Genomic DNA, 20594 nt, shown 5'->3' with positions numbered 1-20594 from the left:
TTCATGGGGAAAATATTTTTTGTTTATCTACAGAATGAACGAATGCCCTGATGAAGAACACTTCGTGTGTTCGAAACGTTGGCAATTGGTGAAAGAATTGTTTAATTTTTTTCTTTGGATTCTTTTCTTCATTGATTTTTATTTAAATTTCCGTTATGATCGTTAATGATTCAGGAAGTTGGAGTTTTTCGAATAATTTCAAGGGCGCTATTTCAAATTGACTTTCCGACCTTCGTGATGTACTCAATATTCAGTCTACTACAATATATCAGCCTATTTTCTTCCTTCGTAAATCGTTCAATTGTGTTTAATCAATTATTATATTCATGATTTTAAAGGCCTTCTACAAGTTTCCGAATTATTCTCCTGTAGTTTTCCTCTATCTTTATAGTACCTTGCAATCATTTAAAAGGATCGGTGCGTTTTGGAAAGAATCTGTCACCACGTGTTTAATCGTGCTGAAATTGTTGATTCAGCGGCTGAATACTTTGCCGAGCCCTCATTTACAAATATCATTTGTTTACTGTCTGTGGGACTATGCAATCATGTGAGAATGACGTCTGATACAAAGGTCAATTACAGGCTGATGTAAAATTCTGAAGAAACGGCGGAACAGTCACGTCATTGTAGCTGTTTAACAAGTTTTTCTTTCTTTTTTTTGCATCATTCGTTCACATCTTGCGGTCGCAGTCATCCCCACCAGTGAATTGGATGGCTGTGGAGGCTCGACTGCGCGGTACAGTTCTTTCAACCAATCAGCGCTCGGAGGCCCGACCATCTCGAATGGAATTCCCATTTCAATGCCAGCCTTATGATTATTATTATTATTTTCATTATTGCATTCTAGCATCAGGATTTCACTGGATTCTTGGAATATTCACGGTAGCAAAAATACTGGAAAGTTGCCAATTATGAATCATGAATTCTCATCTATTTTAAAAGGCGTATGTGCTTCAGTGACTCATTTTTTTGTGTTGGAGAAAATATATCACAAAATTCTGAAAATTTAATTTTTCAATGGAATGAGCCCATTCGATTCACGTCCATTACCAATAATCGTATCAAGAGTGCTCCACATATGTTGTTTAAATGTACGTTTTGTACGCCAAAGTGCAACTACACATTGGGTTGCGTTGCTGCAACGATGGGTTCTTCGCTGTGCTCTCATTCCGGTGCAAACCTGTTTGCTGTTACCGAAGAACTGCATGTTCACTATTAGAAATCCGGGTAACATCGATATTGTAGTATGGAATTATATGAACTGACATTTATTTTCCGTTTGTCATCATTTCTGAAATGTTTGAAATTGAAACTGCAACTTGTGGTTGAACTAATTGACTCTTTCCAATCTTGTTTTTTTTTCATCGCACTGTCCGTAAAACGTCGTTTTACGGAAACTTCGTGTCCGTCAAACGCCGTTTACAGACATTATGAAAAAAAATGATGTCCGTCATTCGCCGGAAAACATCATTTATGCCACTCATGTCTGAAACCGGCTGGATTACACACTCGACGCTTCGCGTCTCGTGTCTAATTCAGCCGGTTTCAGGCTTCGTGACATAAAATTTTGTTCAGTACTTGTTGGGAAATTTCGTCCTTAACGTGTGTGGTTACATCACTCGCCTTCGGCTCATGCTGTAAACCCCACACACGTTAAAGACGANCTTTTTTGCACTCGTTACGAAATATACCATTTCCAGCCTGTTGCGATGGGGTTTTTTACTCGTGTGGCGTTGGCCTCCGAGCCGTAGGCGAGGACTGGCCAACCACACGAGTAAAAAAACCCCATCGCAACAGCCCAGGAACAATATTTTTCTGTAGTGATTTTCAAGTTTTCGAGTTTGGGAAGTATGTAATACCAATTCCCAGACGAGAAATCGTGAGAAGCAGTACAGAAAACAACTTTTTTGACTCGCGTGATTGCATTCCTCGTTTTCACCTCGGTCTGCAACCTTCACACGGTCAGAAAATTTTTTTATGTCATTAAAAAATACATAAAATATCGTATGTCACACGGCGATAAAAGTACTATCTGGCGAATGTGGCTTTGCAATACTTTTATCGCCTGATGACATAATATGCTATTTCGGTCTTGCAACGAAATTAGCTGTTTTTCACGGTTCAAATTTTTATGTATGCAAATAGAAGACTTCTCAATACTTTAGGTATACAATTCCTATTTTTTTATAACCTTGTCTCCTTATTATTGAAATCTCTTGAACCTGATGTTTGGAATGGTTTTGTGGACCTTTCTACTACACGTTTTCAGCTCTAAGTAAAGTCATTTCGTTTGTCAAGGATAATGGTATAAACAAAAGGAATTCGAAACGAATTGTAACTGGTTATTTTTCATGATCGATTTTAACAAATTTTTCTTCAATCAAGTTTATGTTAGACTCATCAAATTGATCTTTTTTTATGAAGATAAAATTTTCTGAAGACAATATTAACAATTATCAAGTTTCTTCAATTATCGGAAGAAATAGTCTTGCTCACTGTTGGAACGCATTTGAATCACAATTTTTCGTGATAAATATCCAAACGTCTTTTTCTCACGTAACTGTTTCACTCCAGAAGTATAGTCGGTTGTACATTGAAATTTTCGTTCACCCATTACTACCGACTCACTAATTTTGCAGAGTGAAAACCCTTTTATTACTTTTATTATGAGGGAAAGTGGGACAAAGTGAAACACTTGTCATGAGCTAAAAATTCCAATATCTCCATTTATAAACAAAGAAATCAAGAATTAGAGTGGATCAAAAACGTTACACCTACTCGTTTTGAAATTCGTTTGGAATGATTTATACAATATGTGGTCGTCCGCAGGAAAAGGGCTCACTTTGCCGATACGGAGTTATGCATACTCACAATCAGATAATGTTGATAACATTCCACGCATTTGAAGCCCAAAATGACATCGATTGGATGGAAAATGATGTCGCTAGAGAAGATGATAAAAATAATTTAACCCTAGATTGGTCACCATATGAGAGAAACGCCGCAGCCCGTCGTTTTTCTTGAATTGCCATTGAATGGCTGATCAGAAAAATTCAAAAAAATTTGACTTTTCCAATTAAAGTATCTAAAAAATTAGAGTAGTTTCAGAACAACATAATTCTCGAAATTCCTGAAGAAAACAATTTTTTTCTCACAGAGGAATTATTTTTTCCCATGTTGAATGAAAGTACCTGTTACGCGAAGTTGCCGGAAACTCGCTAAACGCGCCCGGGCAGTGTAAAGTGAATTTGGCAACGTTCGGGCCTAAATAACACGGCGGCACTTCCCCGCGGACGTGACCAATCGTTGGGTCGCGTAGGGTGACCAGACTAGGGTTCACATTGATTTAATAGGCGTTTCAGAAAGATAATCGGCAAAGTGGGCCCTTTTTATGCGGGCGTCTACATATGACGCTGCCAATAGAAATTCTCAAGAGTATCACAAACAAATAAATAACAAATATCTTTCCGGTGAATTTTTATTGCTTCCGCATGGAAGCATTGTAATCGTTCAAATTTACGTTTTGGATTTTTTGTGTTAAATTGATCCAAAATTCCGACAAAACGATTTTTCGACTGTGTCCGTACGTATGTGCGTGGTGAAGTTTTTCTTCAATTGTTCGCTCATGAATAGAGGGAATTGAATCTTTCTTTTTTCAAATGTATTGTGGTATTGTTGAGCCCTATCGATGACCACTAATTAAAATTTAATTCATCGATTAGTTTTTTAAATTTTTTGAACATCGGTTGTTTCACGATAACTAAAAAAAATATTCTGAATTGATTGAATGATAGTTTAAAAATTGAATTTGTTCGGGTGTCCCTTTGACCGAATGTTGGAGATGAAAGCGATAGCAATAATCGTTATTTTGATTTATTCGAAAATTTCCAAAAAATTTTCATTTTTTGGACATTTGAATTCCGGGGATATCCTTGAATATCGTGCTTCAAATGAATTCAATCATAGCTTAAAATGTTTGTTCTAATGCCATTAAGTCAAAATTAAAAGGTGATTACGATAGCTATATTGGTTGATTTGATTTTTATGATGATTGTTGCAAATTTGGAATTTTTCACGAATTTTCCTGAAAGTGAGCTTTCTGATGGTTTCTTCAAATGTGATGTTTCAAATTCATTCAAGTATGTGTAAATAGAATTTTTCTATTAACATTTCATCAAAGAGCTGAGGGGAGAGATAGAACTGTAAAAAAAACAATTGGTTGTATAGAAGAAAAGGGATAATAAGAATAATGATGCTGATAACATTCAACTAAGTTGAAAATCTGACAAAATTGAGTAAGAGGAAATCTTATTCAATTTAAAAAATGAAATAAACAATGGATTATACGTGATAGCAGGAAATTATGTGCAAAATAACCATTGGGTAACATATTGCTAATTTATTAGAAAAAATAACTATACTGTATATAATACAAGTGCAATTTCCGACTTGTTTAAGAAGAGGTAGAAGCGTCCCACTCCAATGAAAATCGTTATTTTCTCCGCTTTTTGCAGAGTGGAGTAAGATTTCCTCGAGATTTAAAATATTCTGAGAATGTCATATTTCAAGACTATAACTCTACCGTAGAGCTAATAGGGCGGAAACTGCATAATTATACCCGCCACTTACGTCGTTTCGATTCGACGCTGACCAATTGAGAAAATAATGTGCAGAAAAATGTTACGAGAGGGAAGAAAAAACTAGTCTGTAATTAATAGAAACTATTTTGCTCCAAGACGAATGCCACTTAACTTTTCTACATGACTCCCTACCCCCACTTTAGAGAATATTGAAGGTCGTGGAAAGGTTATTGCGGTCGAAATGAGTAGAGAGGCTCGACTCCAACAGCCAATGAGCGTCAAGCGTACAATCAGTTAGTTTAATGCTAAAGAAAAAGTAATTCGAGCACGTGTCTCCACGTCTTTTCTTTTTTCTCTCTTTAGCTTCGGACAAGGATGACGCAATCACGAACATTTTCAGCGTTAGGAGAATATTCCAATAAATTCTGCAATGCCTGTTTATCGCACGCAAGTCAAAACCTGGAGTAACTGTAAATCGTGGATGGTATCTCAATGACGGGGAGCCGTATTTTATTTTATAAAATTAATATTACCATTTTATTTTCAACACCATGAAACATCTTCACTCTTCATTGTTTTAAGTCGTTTTGTATAGTTGTAAGCAAAGTTACATTACTCGAAGAACAGTCAATTCCGAGCTGCCTTTAGCTCATTATGTCAATAAATTTGTTTATACAAATTAGTTTTTTTACAGTAATAAAAACATGGATTATCTTAAGATCTATAAATACTAATCAATCGTAGATCTACGAGTTCCAATATTTCTGCAACCAGGGCTTGTTATTTGATATTTTCGTATTGGCTTCCATGCAATAAGCTCGATGATGCATTTCCAGCATGAATATTCACATTTTTCAGGAAGTAATAATGTTTTTTTCTGTATTCTTCAAGGCACTTGTTTTGTAAACTTAAATAAAGAATCATAAATATAGCAACGTTCGTATAAACTTAAACTTAATACCTCATTCGTGATGTGGAAATTCGAATAAGGTGAAAATTCAACTCTAGACTTCAAGAGAAGTGAAAAAATGTATAGGAAAATATAGGGAATGATTGGAATGTTAGATTCCACGGATGTGATTGTGGTCTGGACACACGTCGGGCCAGATTTTTATGCGTTTGTTATGCGCTAGCTTATACAATTGTACAGTCCATTCTTCGTACAAGGGACAGGGACACTAGGGCAATAAAATTTCGAGAATTACTCATCCCCACTTTAGTTGCGCTCGGGGGGGAAAATATTTTGATTTGATATTCTTCGGAGAAGATACTAGACGATTTCCATTTTTCATGATCATTTGAGTATGATTCCTGATGTGAAACACGAATGTTTGATTACAAGGTAGAGTAATAGGTCAATTTCTGAACGATTTCAACTTGCATTGAATATTCCATAAATAAAATGACAATTGTACTGATTATTTCACCTTTCAATAATATTACTGGTGTGTAATCATGTGATCAATTATTTTTCCTATTAATCGACATTCAATAAATAAAAAAAAATATGGCCCAGTCTTCCAAAAATTAGGGATTTCGGCTGCATTCAACTATTTTTTAATTTCATTATTCCTTTTTTTGTTATTTTCACTTCGAATAATTTTTTTTTGCCGATTAAAATATTCGTGAAGGTATGGAAACCATCATATCCCCATTTATTTGATTCTTTTATTTTAGATCCTGCCACGAAACTTGTATTTCCCTTAAGCGTCCAGCAATTGGCCTATGCACCCTATTGCCCCTTTTGCAAATATAAATTCAGAAATTCGGAATAAGTTATTTTGTTAATAGGGGTCTGTGAGGCAAAATTGACTTTCATTGGAGTTTCGGTTTTCATAAAAATTGGGGGGAATTTTGTTTTGTTTTGTCTATCTCTATACATGGTGTAATACATATAAAAATGGATATTTTACTATTTTTTATGACCGATGCGTTGAATTTTTTTTTATTAAGTGTAGGGTAAACAGGTCAATTTCTGGACAGGTCAGTTTCTAGATGATTTTAACATGCATTGAGTATTCCATAAATAAAATGAAAATTGTACTGATTATTTCACCTTTCAATAATATTACTCGTGTATAATCATGGGATCAATTATTTTTTCTATTGATCGACATTTAATAAATAAAAAAAATGTAGTCCAGTCGTCCCGAAATTAGGGGTTTCGGCTGCATTTAACAGATTCTTAATTGAATTATTCTTCGTCTTGTGATTTTCACTTCAAATAATTTTTCTCTGCAATTACAATATTCTTGAAGGTATGGAAGCCATCATATCCCCATTTAGGTGATTCTTATTTTTTAGATCCTACTAAGAAACTCGAATTTCCCGTAATCGTCCAGCAATTGGCTTGTTCACCCTATTATTCCTTTTGAAAATACTAATTTAGAAATTCGGAATAAGTTAGTTTGTTAATAGGGGTCTGCGAGGCAAAATTGAGCCTTTCATTGGAATTTTGGTTTTCCATAAAAATTGGGTGAAATTTTGTTTTTTGTCCAACTCTACACATGGTGCAATGCGTGTAAAAAATAGATATTTTACCATTCTATGACCGATGCGTTTAATTCTTTTTTATTAACTGTGATGAGTGTCCATTTGTTTTGAAATTCAATTAATCTGCAGTTAAGGTGTTGTGTGCAAAAAAGGTAAATAATTACATTTCATCTGGAATTCATATAGAATATTTATAATCACAATTGAATTATCTATGAATTTTCCTAGATTTTTTTCAGATTTCCTTTTCAAGTTATTAGCGATTGAATTCGCTTCTTATACATGAGCTCTTATGGATTTTTTTTTGTTTAGCACGAAACTGCGTTACTATCTGAGCTGATAATATAGTTTCATGCTAAACAGAAAAATCTTCATTAGAGCCCATGTATAAGCAGAGACTTTAGGGCCTGGGTGGATTATCTTTCTAACGTTATCTCGAGTATTTTGCCATCTTCATAATGTAAGAAATATATTACAATATCCATTGGATTTTACATGATGCAGGAGTCCCTAAAGATTATGATTGTGCAATAAAAAAAAGTAGAGAAAAAAACTTGACATTTTCAAAGAGTGGTTTTAATAAAGATTAAGAAATCAGGCGGATAGAGAGGAAATAGTGAATGGATAATTTATCATGGTAACTAACGATTTGACAGTCATTGACTGTGATAAATGACGACTTAACAGCCATTAGATACATTAAATTATTAATTTGCAATTTACTCCCTATTGGGTTCCCAATATTATTCAAAAACGCTCTTAAAAATTTTCCAATTTTTTTTAACGTTTCTTTGATTGTACAATTATAGTTTGTGGAGACTCCAGAGCTATGTAAAACTGAATAGCAATTGGAGATCATTTCAGATTATAAAAACAAAAAAAAACGACCAAGATCAATAGTCAATACATCAAACAACTAAGATTAATAATTTGAAAAGGAAATCTAAAAAAAATCTATGAAAATTCATAGACAATTCAATTGTGATTATAAACATTCTATATGAATTGCAGATGAATGTCATTATTTACCTTTTTCGCACGAAATGCCTCAAGTTCTAAATCATAGATGCACACATTTGCAGTAATTTCGGCAATATCTCAACTCTATTCCCACTCAATTCTAGCCCCTTTGTCGAGTGTCTTGTACGGAAAATACGAAATAAAAAACATTCACACCAGAAAATGGGGGTATCACTCGACACGGATTTAGTCCTAGTATCTTGTACGGAGACTGGACTGTATAGAGTCCAGATATCAAAAAGTGGAAATTCTAGAGTTACTGTACACTTGTTCATGAGCAAATAGCACAAGGCTATGGCGTGCTGTCACTATAATGTCAAAGATTTTTCAACTGCAATTTGGATAATAATGATCTGTGTTTATCCACTCGTGAATATCTAATCGATTCCTCTTTTATGATTATGCAGATGTCGAGTGTATCAACAGTTGGTATGTCGAGCACCCCGCATAAGGGGTATCAGAATTGTTGGATTCTGTGCTTGTCGTAAGAATGGATGCTGCAATAATTCCGCTGCAGTGGCACGTTGTGCTGGATCACGTACCAGCATTCTCTCGAGGAAGCCTTGGAGCCTTGGACTCACCTGTTGGAAAGATAGAAGTCAATTGTCAAAATCTGGCAGAGAGGAACTGATAATTGATAATCTGAAATAATCTCCAATTACTATTCAGTTTTTCATAGCCCTGAAGTCTCCAAAAATTATGATTGTAGAATCAAAAAAACGTTGAAAAAAAGCTGAACATTTTCAAAGAGCGTTTTTGAATAATATTGAGAAATAAGCCCAATAAGGAGAAAATTGCAAATTAATAATTTGATGTATCTGTTAGGTCGTCATTTGTACTGTGACAGTCAATGGCTGTCAGATCGCTGGGTACCATGATAAATTATCCATTCACAATTTTCTCTCCAACGAATTTGTTTCTTAATCTTTATTAAAAACGTTCTTTGAAAATGTTCAATTGTTTTTATACTTTTTTTTGATTGTCTAATCGTAATTTTTAGGGACTCCTACGTAATGTAAAATTCAATGGAAATTGTGATACATTTTACATTATGAAGATGGAAAAACAATCGAGGTAATGTTCGAAAGATAGTCCACCCGGACCTTAATAAAAAAAACTATGAATTTTGCTTGGAGTGTAATATAATAATAGATTTAGATATTTTCGCTTTTGAGTTTCAGAATCAAATTCAGTGAGAAAAGTTTGAAAAAAATCGTATCTAATTAGTATCGTCCAAATTAAATTTTGAAATTTTCTTATTTAGTTTGACTGCTCACAATCAATCTGGAATACCCCCATAGTTATTTTTTCTGTTTTTCTCTCTCTATCTCTTACTCTCCTTCCATAATAATTTCAAGATTTTGTAAAACGGTTTTGTAAAACGCAATCTACATCTAAGTGGAACCGAAAAGCCTGTATTTACTTGCTAAATGTTTTAGATTAAATATTCTCTTCCTACATATGAAGTGTATATATGTGGGCGTCCACATGAAAAGGGCCCACTTTGACGGTATTGGAGTTATGTATGTTCCAATAATCTTGATCAGATTTCTCACATTTTGAGCCAAAAATCAACCCGATAGAATGAAAACTGACGCCAGTATAGACGATCAAAAAAACAATTTAACATTGGTTTAAATGGGAGATGTGAAGAGAAAAACGTGAATATCTCGGAAACTAGATGCGACAAAGTGGGCCCTTTTCACGTGGACGTACAGATATGATCGCAAAACCAATAAACGAACGAATAATCAATATAAATAATTTCAATTTTGCAGCATAGTATTTTTTTAGAAATTACTTATCAAATCAAATTAGGTTTTATCAAATCCAGAGCACTTCAATTTTTTTCATTTCATAAATGGAAATAGGGGAGAGTGGGGTAAAATGAAATAGCCGAAAAACAACTATTTGAGGCAATTCAAGCAAAAAAAAAATGTTCTATCAACTTTTTATATTTTTGGGAGTACTGATGAGAATAATAATTTTCTATTCGTCTTATAATTCAATTAATTATAAGTCAATTGATTAGATTTGGCCGATTACACTTTTCTTTTTTTATTCGATTGAAATTCAGCATCACATTTTCCTTTTTCCCCCTTTGGGTCTCCCCCTGGGCCTTGCTCTGCATTTTAGATTCTGCTGTTTTATTTTCTTTTCAATTTAATTCATTAACAAAATTTTCTCACGTCAAAACTTTTTAATAATTTTCCATTTTCCTGAATGGAAAATTATTATTCTCATTGGTACTCCCAAGAATAAAAAAAAGTTAATAAACAGAAGTAAATAACAAAAATATTTAATAAAAAAAAATTTTTTGCTTGAATTGAGTCAAACAGTCATTTTTCGACTGTTTCCTTTTGCCCCACTCTCCCCTGAATTAATAATGTAACTTGCTTGAAGAACAGAGAATCATTTTATGAAATTTTTTATTTTATGAAAAAGAGATTAGATTTGCGTCTTCATTTGTAATTGAAGTGTTCAAAACAATTGTGATTTTTCCATAGAACGTCGGGTCGAACTCCGTTTTTCGGCATTTTTTTGAATAATTTCTAAAATTGACCTGTGTTCGTACTCCTTCAAGATGTATCAAAGAGAGAAGGGAAAATAATTAAAATTCAATTTTGACGATAAAACAGCATATGAACTCAAAAAACAAACCTTATGAGAATTTTTCAATTTTGGTGGTGGCATATCTCGGATGCGTCTCATAGCCTGCAACGGTGGTTCATTGAAAAACGGTGGCTCTCCATCCACCATCTCAATAATCATAATTCCCAGAGACCATATATCTACCTCAGGCCCATAAGGCAATCTCGAGATAACTTCAGGGCTCATCCAGTAAGGTGTACCAACTAGTGATTTTCTCTTCGGTAGCTCTTGAGACACTTGAGCGCAAAATCCAAAGTCTGATAATTTAACTCTGCCATCAGCAGTGAGCAATATCGAATCGGATTTTATATCCCTGTGAATAACTCCTTGGGAATGGAGATAGGCAAGTGGTTTGAGGCACTGGGAACAAACAGTTGCTATTTGGCTTTCGTCCATGCGAGAATGAGTCACAATATCCGTCAGAGCACCACCTTCCAAGTACTCCATCACTACCCAAAGTTCATCATCAACTAGAAAGCTGTCATACATCTCAACAATGTTTGGGTGATGATAGTCCCGCATTATAACAACTTCATTGAATAGCAATTCACGTCTCTGTTGTTTTCTAAGATCCATTTTCTTTACTGCCACTTGGCGATTCGTTTTTTTATCCGTTGCTATGCAAACTGTACCAGTACTGCCTTCCCCTATTTTCAAAAAATTATCCAAATTATCTCGTGGGTCTCCACGACTTACTACCATTTGCAGAGCTGTTCTGAATTGCTCGTGAGTGAGTCTTTGATCTGCATTTTGTTTATTCTGTGAGTTCATGTGTTGACTGATTGATATATTTCCGGAAGAAGCTGCTGACTTCAAATTTTGATTTTGGTCAGGACTTATTCCTGGCCCTGCCGTCACCTTGGACAGATTATGCATTGATTGTGATTGAGCTGTTTCCAGTGGTTTTCCAAAATGCCCATGCTGAGGCGGGTTTACAGCAGTTGGAACGGCTGCCGGTGATGTTGTAGCACTTTCAGATAGGCCATACGAATTTTGAGGACCTTGTGTAGGTTTATTACCGTAGTGGGAGCTCAGTTGGCTTAGAGGACGCTGAGATGCGATTGAACCAACTGGTGATGCTTTTGTAGGAATTTTATGCAGCATCATGTCTGCAGATCCACCCTGGAACGAGTAAAATTAGACATGTAATGAGTTCCACACTGATGTAGTGAAAGCAAACGCATGCTTTCCATGTAATTTGTACCTTAAGGGGAGACTACTATGAGTTTTTAAAGTCGCGGGCTATTGGAATGCGATTTCTCACACACTAAAGATCTTTTATATGTGTCCAGAAATAAATAATTAGTGCAAAAAAATTGTTTATTGTTCGTTTGTCCCGCAGACGCTTAAAATGTTAAAAATAGTCCAGAGACTCCAATTTTTGAGCTACAGAGGTTTCTTTGTTCTTCAAATTTTTTGAAAAAAATGTGTACAATAACAATTACGAATTAGTTTTTTGAAATTCAGCTGCTACACAGCTAATCTTAATATTTTTGCTTCCAAATGGTAGCATTGTAATCATTCAAATTTAAGTTTTGGATTTTTTGTGTTATATCGACCCATGATAATTCAAAAAATCCGAAAATGTATTTTTTAGACCGTGTCCGTCCGTATATGTGTATGTATGTATGTGACAAGTTTTTCGGCAATTTCTCGCTAATGAAGCGATGGAATTGAATCATTTTTTTCTTAAATGAAGGTATTGCTAAGCCCTATCCATCGCCATAAATTAAAATTTAATTCATTGATTCATTTTTTTTATTTTCGAATTTTTTCAAAATTCAGTTGTAACACGATAACTAAAAAAAACGTCCTAAATTCATTGAATGACGGTTTAAAAAAATCGTTGGGATGTCCTTTTGACCAAGTTCGAAGATGAAAGCGATAGCAATAATAGTAGTTTTGATTTATTCGAAAATTTTCAAAAATTTTGTATTTTTTGAAAATAAGAATTCCGGGGATATCTTCAAATATCGTGCTTTAAATGAATTCAATGTTAGCTTGAAAGGATTGTTTTAATGCCAATAAGTCGGAGTTGAAAGATGATTATGATAGCTATATTGGTTGATTTGATTTTTATGATTTTTGAAAATTTTGAATTTTTTATGAATTTCCCTGAAAACGAGCTTTCTGGTGGTTTCTTGAAATGTGATGTTTCAAATTCATTCAAGTATGTGCAAATAAAATTTTTCTATTAACATTTTATCGAAGTGCTGAGGAGAGAGATAGAATTGTAAAAAAGACAATTGGTTGTATAGAAGAAAAGGGATAAAAAGAATAATGATGCTGACGACATTCAACTAAGTTGAAAATTTGACAAAATTAGGTAAAAGGAAATCTTATTCAATTTAATAAAATGAAATAAACAATGAATTATACATGATAGAAGGAAATTATGTTCAAAATAACTATTTGGAAGTATATTGTTAATTTATTAGCAAAAATAACTATAATATATAGAATACAAGAGCAATTTCCCACTTGTTTAAGAAAAAACTGCACCATTCATGTAAAATAGTCCGAAAAATGTTTCTGAAAGAATCGAGAATATATTTTAAATAATTTAAGGATAATTTTTCTGCCTATTTTACATGAATGGCGCAAATTGTGATTTTAACCGAAACGAAATTAGCTGTGTAGGAATCGAATTTCAAAAAACCAATTCGTATCTATTATTCCACACATTTTTTTCAAAAATTTTGAAGAAAAAGAAACCTTTGTAGCTCAAGAATTGGAGGCCTTGGACTACTTTTAACATTTTAAGCGTGCGCGGTGCAAACGCATAATAAACACTTAATTTTTTTACCCTAATTATTCGTTTTTAGACATATATAAATATAATCGATCTTCAATGTATGAGAAATCTTACTCCAATCGCCCGCGACTTTCAAAACTCATAGTAGTCTCCCGTTAAAATATCTAAGGTTTGACTGAGTAAAATAGCCCGGGGATAATACGGAAAACAAACGCAATTATTTTGAAGAGACTGTGTTATGTTCTTCAATTTGCATAGACTATAATTGTATAGATTTCTCTTTTGTTTACGACTAATGAGATGAGGATTGCCTAAGAAATGGCCAAGATTGAATCCCTAGTAGTGGCATGAACGGTGGTTTTCCTTGAACCCAACATTTCAAACGAAATAGTGGAAATTTCTAGCCGTAAAGTTGTGAAAGACGGCATCCATAGAAATGATGATTATCGTCAATTATTTTTTGTGTTCGAATTCCAGTCAATCAGTGTGGTATCTGACATCAAATAGCATATGTAGCAATGTTTTCTTTGTTTACCAGAAATACCTAAACACTGTGCGAATAGATGTGCGATTGATGGAAATATTTTCATGAAATTTAAAGATCTCAGAGTGATATTGCTGCTGGCAAGCTATTTGCAGATTTTTTATCTTTCTGTTTTCTTTCGAATAGTGAAAGACACGAATGAAAAGGCTCCACAATGGATTAAACACCTTTTCACGAACATTTTTTCACGGGGTCATCGCAAATAAGTGAATAATTGCATTGTTTATAACTGAGTATAGATGTTGTTGTTAATGAATTGGCAATGTGTTTCCGAATACATTACACTCGGATTCTATAACATCGTTCCCTTTAATAATCAAAATTTTGATGAAAAGAGGAAATCCCAAAAAATTGACAAACTACACGATCACACACACATACATACGGACACATTCTAAGAATGGTATTCTCAGACTTTGCAGATCATACCTAGTTATTCTGACACAAAAATTTGAAAACCCAAATCAGTAGCGAAGCGGTTAATCGTGTGAAGTCGATTTTGACTATTGGTCAGTTTTTGACGAGTATCTCGGAGTCTAAAAAAAGATAGAATAATTTTTGTCATACCTTTTTTTGTAGAGCCAATTGGTTATAAAGAAGATCATGATAAAAATTTGGCTATCTCTCTTAGATTCCGAGATATGCATCAAAAACAGACCAAAAGTCAACATCGACTTGACCCATTTTCTCGCTTCGCTACCGTAATTTTAACGTAAACAACACGTATGAGAAAATTCAATAGAAAACGTAGCGAATTCGCTAGAAAATTCTATTGGAATTTTATATAAGAATTCTATAGGTATTCTATGAAGTTTCTATAGGATTTCTGTCGGAATTCTATTGAGAAATTTTACTTGGTTTTTACGCTGATTCAAGCGCATATTTGATAGGAAAGAGTCAATATATTTTTAATTTCTGTTCGAATTTTATTCTTGAGACTGTTTCAAATTTTCCAAGTTTTTTCCGCTGGATTTTATTTTGTTTTTCATTACAGAATCCGAGTGGAAAAAACTTGGGAAATTGATGCTCAAGCATTCGTACAGAAAAAATCTCAAGAGAAAAATTCAAACAGAAATTCAAATTCTACTGACTTTTTCTTATCCAATATCCAACAGAATCAGTGTAAAAAACCGGTAGAATTTTTCAACCGCCATACAATTTCTATAGAATTCTTATAGAATTCCAATAAATTTTTTAGCGAATTCGCTAGGTTTTCTATTGAATTTTTTCATACGTGAATGCTCTCGTTTACAATCGAAAGGTAACTATACTATCCAAAAACAAGTTTTTTAAGGCATAATTTAATTGCTTTCGGTGGTGCCTTTTTCAGTAATCATTGAAAAATTAATTTTTGAAAAAGATCTCACAAACAATTTACTGTTACTCAAAAATAAATGGTAGGACTCTCACCATATTCTGATAGAATCAAAAGACCATCGACATTACTTCTTCAAACTGTGAATAAATCTGTTTTAATAATTATTTTTCAAGTGATCGTTAAAACATAGGTTTAGGTAAAAACATGAATATTTCTCAAACTTTATGATAAACTGAATTTTAATTGTTGTCAATGGATAATAAAAATTCCAAAAACGATTACAATGTTTCATTTAGAAGAGAAAACGTAAAAAAGTGCGCCTTGAACGAAGTCTGCTCACAAGAAGCTGCTGTATTAGAAGACAAAATCGCAAAAAAATCATTTACCTGATTATTCCCATTATTCCAATGACCTGGTAGATTCATCGATGACGACGGATTCATCCTCTGGAAGTCGTTCTCCTGCATACTCTGTTGAACACTATTTCCAGAATTCTGATTATTTGGAATTGGACTCAGATTTTGGAAATTGATTGATAGATTAGGTGCATTGAGATTGGAGTGAGTCAGGTTCGGAGAGGACTGCATGTTCGGATTCATGTTCTGCAGATTGGGAATGATATTGTGCAAATTTGAATTGAGTCCAGCTCCAACGTTCTCCGTATTCTGGCGAATCTTATCAGAAACTCCATGATTCTTTCCAGTATCGGATGATGGGTATAGCTGATGGTAGTTGCTGGGAGATGGTGACATTTCATGACCCTCAGGCACTGATGGAGGTAAATTCGTATTAGTTCTGAAAAAAAATGATGAAATTCTTCATTAACGCGTTAATTTTGTAAAATAATACTAACTACTCATAGGATGTTGCAGAGTCACATGATTTTTCTATTGAGGACTGGGTATAACATTTATGATGGATTGAGTTTTTTCTTATTAAAAAATCTTGGCTTATGAATCGAATAGTTTGAGGGCAAAAATAGTTGTCCTTGAAGGAACGTCAGTCGGAGGAGACTAAAAGTATCGTTGTAAATCTAGTAAACATCCTAAGTATTTTTTTTTATTATTCAAAGTACTTAAATCGACCAGATCTAATTACACTATCAGTAATGTTCTGTTAACTTAAGGCCCGGGTGGATTATCTTTCAAACGTGATCTTGGTTGTTTTTTTTATTTTGCTTATCTGAAATGATGAAAGAGCGTTTTTGAATAATATTGGGAAATAAACCCAATAGGGAGGAAATTGTAAATTAATAATTTGATGTATCTAATGGCTGTTAGATCGTCATTTGTCACAGTAGTCAATAGCTGTCAGATCGCTAGTTACCGTGATAAATTATTCATTCACTATTTCCTCTCTATCGGACCTATTTGTTAATCTTCATTAAAAACGCTCTTTAAAAATGTTCATTTTTTTTCTACTTTTTTTGACTGTACAATCATAATTGTTAGGGATGGAAATTGTGATATATTTTACATTATGAAGATGGAAAAACAATGGAGATAACGTTCGAAAGATAATCCACCCGGGCCTTAATCAAAATATTTACACTTCTTACAATCATTGATTTTAGATATTTACTTTACTATTTATGATGAATTTGTGTAGTATTTGAAGAATTTTTGGATTCTTTGTTTTCAATAAGGGGGTGATTGAGTTCATAAGTGGAACTTTTACTTGTTTCAATTCTCCAATGAGTGTTGTCCTTTCATTGCTGGACGAAGGACGAAACAATGCCGCAGAATATGGAATGTTTTGACTTTCGTTCCACAAGTACAGTTCGTATCTTCAATTATGTGCGTTCGTTTTAGGGAGGCTTTCCTAGGTATTTAATAATTCTTTAAAACGATATAATATATTTCACAAACTGAAATGTGCCTTAGGCTTTATTACTGCAAAATCGAGGGTATTGAACAAACAAAATGGAAAATGATTCATTCTTTCTTCTTGCATGGTTTTGGGGCTGTTTCAGGACTACGAGCAAAGAGGGGTCGTCCTTGACAATATTAAGGATATGTATATGGTTTCCGGAAATACAGATTTGTAATTATCGAGAAAAATTAAGTAATTTCACATGAACCGAAATTTATGGATAATTAAGAAAATATTCAGACAAAAATATTTATATGAAATTACCAAATTTTTTAAATTTAAGTTTTGGATTTTTTGTGTTGGAACATTTTTAGACCGTGTCCGTACGTATGTGTGGTAAAGTTTTTCTTCAATTGTTCGCTAATGAATGGATGCAGTTGGATCTTTTTCCTATCAATCGCCATTAATTAAAATTTAATTCAAAGATTAGTTTTTTATATTTTTGAATCTTTTCGAAAATCTGTTGTCCCACGATAACTAAAAAAAGCAAAAATAACTACACTATATATAAGACAAGAGGAATTTCTCACTTGTTTCTTATACAGGGGTGGGTATGTAATTTATTTTCAAATTGATAATTCGCTTTTTAGAAAATTCAAGAAGTGAGAATAACAATAGAGGATAATGTGGAAAAATATATCGAATTCAATGACCAAGAAAAAATTTGTGGAACCCAGACAAATGACCAAGACATTTGATAAATTAAGCCCCACATAACCCCATAATAGCGTCTGCATTGAGTGCCTCCAGTTTATTTAATTTCTGCCCAATCCCCTTGGGTTTGCGGATTAAAATTGTCATAAACATGAAAGAAAAATCCAATTATTTCTGAGTGCTTGTAACTTTGAGTGAAGACCCTCAATTTTCTTTGTTTTTTCTCACGTGAATGGAATTATCAAAAATATTGATGTCGAACTGTGAATTTTGGAATCTTGAAAAATCTTAAATCCTTGCTATGCTCTATGATGAAAAAAAAATCACCTGTAATCGCGCCTAAGTCGAGGTGGACTAGAAGACCTCAATGAGTTGGACCTCGCGACGGTGCTCGTTTTAGGCAAACCATTTTCCCCTTTTTCGCCGACAACCGCTCTCCCCGTTGGAAGTCTTGGATCATTATGACCCCGGACAATCGTTTTCAAGTCCAATATCTCCGTCGGTGTAATTTCACTGGGATCAACAAGAGGTAGTGGTCTATTTGTTGACTTGAGTATCTGATTATTACCAACAATTGATGCCCATTGCAGCGGTAAACCAACAAATTTGCCCTCACGTTTGTCGAAGCCGGTGTGCACTCGGTGTTCGAAATTTGTGGGGGTAGAAATCTGGGGTTTCTTCTTCTTTTTCGTGAACATTTTTCCTTTCCGAGGCAAACACAATCAATGCAACTTGTTATTTGGAGAATTCAAGGAGGAATCGAATGTATCATCACATGACTGTGTAAACTGGGGCTGTGGCGAATTCAGTGGATCAGTTGACAGTGAATGACATGGTGACCAAGAATCCAAGTAGCCCAGACAAACTAGAAGTTGTAGAAAACCAACATGTTTATATCCACTGGCTTCATAAAACCAAAGAAGCCAAGTGACAGCAGCAACGCCTACCGAGCTCTCAACCCCGTTTTTATGCTTTTTTTCTAGCCCTCTCTCTCTAACGCAGTCGTTGAAACGCAAGTCACTGGATCAACACCAATCATTCACGATAGAAAAAAAACTTTCACTTGTCCTTTTATAAAAAAAATGCTCTGTCGTTAGTTACAGGCTATAGGGTGATTCACAAGTGTTTGTATACACTTAAAAACATAGTAAATCTTCGAAAACAATCAGTTGAGGTGACTTCCGCGGTCCTTTCCGCTCGTACTCGTAGCATGTACATAAACTATACTGTACACATTCCTGATACACACCTCGTGGTAGCAAGTGAAGGTCTTCAATCTTCATTCGCTTTGGGTCCTTTGAGTTCTAGCCGCACTCGCTATATTTTGTGCTACAGCAACAGTGTGTGCTCATTGTTTTGTGACAAGTTAGCGACATATAAAAGTCCGCACAAACATAAAGGAATTTAGATAAATGAACAAGCAGATCAGGTGGCAAAATTGGCTCGAGAAGATAATGATACAATGGGAGGAGAAAAAGTCTATTGAAGGGAATGCATAGGGAAGGGTGGGGTAAAATGGACACTAGACTTTTTTTTAAATTACTCATAACTCAGAAACAAATTTATCAATTGAGCTCAGTTTAGGCTCATCACAAAGGGAAAGAATTGTTCTTTGTATTGAGAAAAAGATTATGAAATTTCATCAACATTTCAACTCCTCATTAACATTTTTAAAAAAGTCAAAAGTGTCCGTTTTACTCCAACAACTTCCCCTACATAAATTAAAGAAAAACTTATTTCAGATTCTAACCAGTATTTGTTCACTTAGGCAGATGAAAATCAATAGCGAAGTGGCAAAACAGTACTCGTCAACTTTTACTATTGACAGCCAGTTTTCAATGAATATCTCGGAATCTAAAGGGGATAACAAAATTTTTATTATAACCTTTTTTGTAGAGCCGATTGAGGGCTACAACAAATCTAGTAACGAAAATTTCGCTATCTCCCTTAGATTCGGAAATATTCCTCAAAAACTCAACTGGGAGTCGACTTAAACCGTTTTACCACTTTGTTACTGAAATGGAGCAGTAAAGGAATAAAATATTTTAAACATGTGAAAGAATTCATATATAATCAGCAATGGTTTGCAAAAGACAAATTATCTAGAAGTACGATCACAAGATGTGATAGAATAAAATCAAATCGCACTCTACTTAATAGTCATTTATTTGGGAAAATATTATTGAGTTCAGCTTGCATGTCTGATGGACCTGGCCAAATTATAATTTAAAGAGTAATGAATCCGCAAATGATTTGAGAGCAGTGAATGTTAATATAGATGGTATTCAAAAAATTTACTTAAAAAATAATATTAAAGTTATGAAATATATTGATGAATTCTTCATGATAAATAATGTCAAGTTGTAATAGTCTTTCCATAAAAATTGTTATTCATTTTTCGCTTGTGTTGTCTGAATAGCTGGAAAAATTGGGAGTTCCTTGGGGCATATCCACTGATTAAAAATCGACTTTGACATTTGAATAATAAGGTATGATACACAAGCAGGTATGATGAAGCCAGAAAACAGGGGACAAGTTCGCCGGAGCGCCAGAAGCGGCGTTCCGGTCGACTCACGCTTCCCCTCATCTCCTTTAGTCTCCCACCACTGGCAGTTTTTTTGCTGGAGGGAACGTTATGAAATTGATATTTCAAGTCAAAATAATTAGCCCCGTATGAAATTACATGTACAATGCGAAGAAAAATTA

General features: G+C 34.1%; 1 protein-coding gene across 1 annotated transcript; it reads right to left on the bottom strand.

The window, feature by feature from the left end:
- Positions 1–7067: 7067 nt before the first annotated feature.
- Positions 7068–19131, bottom strand: LOC107036134 (serine/threonine-protein kinase PAK mbt). The gene is made up of 4 exons (XM_015253878.1): positions 18216–19131; positions 15749–16157; positions 10755–11867; positions 7068–8674 (listed from the first exon to the last, which is right to left on the bottom strand). Exons 1-4 carry the CDS (start codon positions 18584–18586, stop codon positions 8513–8515), a joined length of 2055 nt encoding a protein of 684 aa, XP_015109364.1. The 5' UTR covers positions 18587–19131; the 3' UTR covers positions 7068–8512.
- Positions 19132–20594: the final 1463 nt, after the last annotated feature.

This window comes from Diachasma alloeum, unplaced genomic scaffold (assembly GCF_001412515.2).
Source record: "Diachasma alloeum isolate Michigan unplaced genomic scaffold, Dall2.0 Dall_scaffold_00206, whole genome shotgun sequence".
Taxonomy (NCBI): domain Eukaryota; kingdom Metazoa; phylum Arthropoda; class Insecta; order Hymenoptera; family Braconidae; genus Diachasma; species Diachasma alloeum.
Note: the sequence above shows the minus strand (reverse complement) of the source record. Positions and strands in the feature narration are given on the sequence as shown.

Excerpts from the sequence above, each read along its gene's own strand:
- LOC107036134 (XM_015253878.1), bottom strand. The coding sequence starts at position 18,586 with ATGTTCACGAAAAAGAAGAAGAAACCCCAGATTTCTACCCCCACAAAT. Across the intron at positions 16,158-18,215 it reads CGACTTAGGCGCGATTACAG|AACTAATACGAATTTACCTC; the intron begins GTGATTTTTTTT and ends ATTTTTTTTCAG. Across the intron at positions 11,868-15,748 it reads GGAATAATGGGAATAATCAG|GGTGGATCTGCAGACATGAT; the intron begins GTAAATGATTTT and ends TACTCGTTCCAG.